General features: G+C 54.4%; 1 protein-coding gene across 2 annotated transcripts in view; it reads left to right on the top strand.

Annotated features, from left to right (window-relative positions):
- Positions 1 to 2,169, top strand: part of surf4l (surfeit 4, like) — a 10,644-nt gene extending 8,475 nt beyond the window's left edge. Inside the window, exons 4-7 of one of the 2 annotated variants that reach the window (XR_015719879.1) lie at positions 175 to 218; positions 353 to 542; positions 1,328 to 1,952; positions 2,132 to 2,169. Coding sequence is in view for 1 of the 2 variants with exons in the window: in XM_087849584.1 (XP_087705710.1) it covers positions 175 to 218; positions 353 to 542; positions 1,328 to 1,594 (501 nt within the window). In the remaining variant the exon portion in view is untranslated. Of the gene's footprint in view, positions 1 to 174; positions 219 to 352; positions 543 to 1,327; positions 2,108 to 2,131 lie in introns of those variants that run through there. The other variant, XM_087849584.1, reaches the window with a different exon arrangement.
- Positions 2,170 to 3,104: the final 935 nt, after the last annotated feature.

Genomic DNA, 3,104 nt, shown 5'->3' with positions numbered 1-3,104 from the left:
CAGCAGCTCGCTGCGGTCAGACGTGTTCAGCACTCGATGCCAAATGCAGTGCTGTGATTGGTCAGATCTGTTAAGGTCGTAGTGTCGTCCTGCCAACACGGTGCAGGACTTTCAAACAGGTGAGTCCCAGAATCTTACCTGTGAGTGCTGATCATGTGACTGTGTGACCTGCAGATGGTGGCGTACAGCATCCTGTGGGACCTCAAGTTCCTCATGAGGTGAGTCGTCACGCCTGAAATTACTTTATCGACGCCGTGGACAGAAACGGCTCGTTCTGCACGTTTGCATGACGCTGCAGGTCGGAGCTACAACGACATGATCTGCTGTTCTTCGTCCTCCTCGTCCTCTGCAGGAACCTGGCGCTGGGCGGGGGCCTCCTCCTCCTCCTGGCAGAGTGCAGGGGCGAGGCGCGTAGCGTGTTCGCCGGAGTTCCTTCCCTTGGACATCAGAGCTCGCCGAAGCACCTCCTGCAGCTGGGAGGTCGCGTCCTCCTCGTCCTCATGTTCATGACGCTGCTGCACTTTGACCTCAGCCTGCTCAGCGTGAGTCTCACAAACCCGCACGTGTCCACACGTGTCCGCACGTGTCCACGTAATTAAGTCCTGGCAAGATTTGACGGAAGGTTACTTTTGTTCAACCAACAAGTTGTTTTTGACAGGAAATGACACGGCGAAGAAGAAGACGAGGCACCAGAGGCATCGCGTTTACTTACATTTGAGCAAAAAGTGTCCAGAATGACTCTTCAAACTGTCACAGTCCTAAAATCACCGAACAGTCCGAGCCGGTTCAGTGGGCGGTTGGTGGACTCGTGGCTCAGACAGAGGAGGGAGGACCTGAGGCTGGTCACAGGAAACGCCACCACGAAAAACAGCATGAAGATCCTCCTCCTCATCATCAGGCAGCAGCAGACAGCTCAGCACTACAACGACCCAAAACACAGCGAAGTAAACAGTTAGCAGACACAAACATTAACACTGAGCAGCTCCGCCCACAGAGTCCAGCAGAGACTCTGTGGGCGGAGCTAAAGATCAGGGCGAGGAGGCGCTCCAGCCTGAAAGCTCACTGCTGAAGACGAACGAGCAAACGTGGAACGAGCTGGTCTGCAGTTATAGGACGCGTCCGTCATGATGACTATTAAAGGTTTTTTATTGATTATTGAGACGAGTGATTGTGGGCGGGGCACGTTTTGCTCCAATGAGAATAAAAGCAGAGTTGTTGCCGCGGCGATGCCTCTGGTGCCTCAACATCGTTTGGGAGACGAAAACTTGCAGGTTGAATAAAAGTAACTTTGACCGCCGTCCTCGTACTGACGGCGTGTTGTGTTCAGTTCCTGCAGAACGTGGTGGGGACGGCGCTCATGGTCCTGGTGGCGGTGGGCTTTAAGACGAAGCTGGCGGCGCTCACGCTGGTGGCGTGGCTGCTCTGCATCAACTTCACCATCAACGCCTTCTGGAGCGTGGCGTCCTACACGCCCATGCACGACTTCCTGAAGTACGACTTCTTCCAGACCACCTCGGTGATCGGCGGCCTGCTGCTGGTGGTGGCGCTCGGGCCCGGGGGCGTCTCCATGGACGAGAAGAAGAAGGAGTGGTGAGGGGGAGGAGCCGCGCCTCTGCCTCTTCTGTTTTTATTGTTTTACACTCTGAGCGACCAATCAGAGCTCGTCTTTGTGTCACGTGTTTGTTGCACACTCAGAGTGATGTCAGAGGAGGCGAGGGAGCGCCTCCACCTCCATCCTGCTGCACCACCCAGCGACCGCCACCCGCCTCCCTGAGCCATCAGCTGCGTTATCCAATCAGTGCTTTTGTAGGCGGTCTTTGCTGTTTCAGCCTGTTCGATGTGACGAGCTGGACAAACGATGTTTTCCTTCATCATGAATCCGTTTCATGAAACGGGAGAAATGGAGGCAGAATCATTGTGAGCAGCTCTGAGGCGATAAACCACCTGAGCAGGTGAGCGAGCACAGCTTCAGTACGGAGCGTGGAGGCTGCAGTGACCCGCGGTGTCCTGCAGGAGGCGCTGTTTCCTCACAGTCTCCTCTGTACGTTCAGTGTTTGTGAGTCTGAACTCTTTTCTATCGTGTTTTTGTAGGTTAATAAATCGTGCAGCATCAGACGCGTGTGTGTTTCAGTGTTTCCTGCTCATCTCCCACAGACTGTATAAAGAAGACGGACACAGCCTCCGTGTTTTATTTGAAAATCAGCGAGAACAGGAAGTGAGCTCACGCTGGGACTAGGCGTGCTGGAAGCTGCGTCTGTGTGCTGGGCGTGTCCTCTCCTAGCCAATCACAGCACACAGCGCCCTCTGCTCTGATGGACGGAGGAGGACATGCGGAGGGTGGAGGTGTGGAGACACTGGCCCGAGTGTGACAGACACACCTGAGCGGGGCGCCGTGCTGCTCGTTCGTTCAGGTAAGCTTCACCGCGGCGCTCTGCCTGCAGACCTGAGTCACGCGGCACGCCACACGGTTCAGCCCGCATGTCCTCCTGCCGCGCCAACTTCCCAGGTCACCGAAGCGCCGCGGGACGGCCTCTCAGCTTAAACGTGCGGTTGTCGTGTGCAGGCTGTCAAACTAACGTGACCTCTGACCTCTGAGCAGTTCGAGCACCATGACCTGATCTTTTCCATTATGTAAGCCGGAGGCACACTGACCTGCTCTTCAGTCACAGAAGTGCATTTAAAGTGAATCTTAACACCATGTTTATGTGACTCTGAAACTCCGCCCACTAAGCTCTGATAATATGGCGTTCCCAGAAGACCACGAGACACTCCCCGCAGTCTCCGACAGCCACGCCCAGATGTCTTCTCTGAATCTTCAAACAGAGTCTGAACGTCCGCTGAGGCCGAGCTCTCTTCACACTGATGTTTGATAATGATGTTCTGACGGTTGGTGGCTCATCATGAACCTGCTGGACTCCAGCTTATACGCCTCAGTTTATTAATATTAATATTATACCCATCAGTGTTTGGGAGGTCGAGTGAAGGAGCGTCCTGCTCTCCTTCAGACGTTGTTGCTCTTCTGCTTTGGTTCAAAGGTTAATAAATACGATGAAGAGGAGGATGGATGAAGCACAGCGTGCAGTGAGCCCGCTGCTTCATCACAC

This window comes from Neolamprologus brichardi, chromosome 12, assembly GCF_056152115.1.
Source record: "Neolamprologus brichardi isolate AB-2024 chromosome 12, ASM5615211v1, whole genome shotgun sequence".
Lineage (NCBI taxonomy): Eukaryota > Metazoa > Chordata > Actinopteri > Cichliformes > Cichlidae > Neolamprologus > Neolamprologus brichardi.
This window is presented reverse-complemented; position numbering and strand designations above follow the sequence as displayed.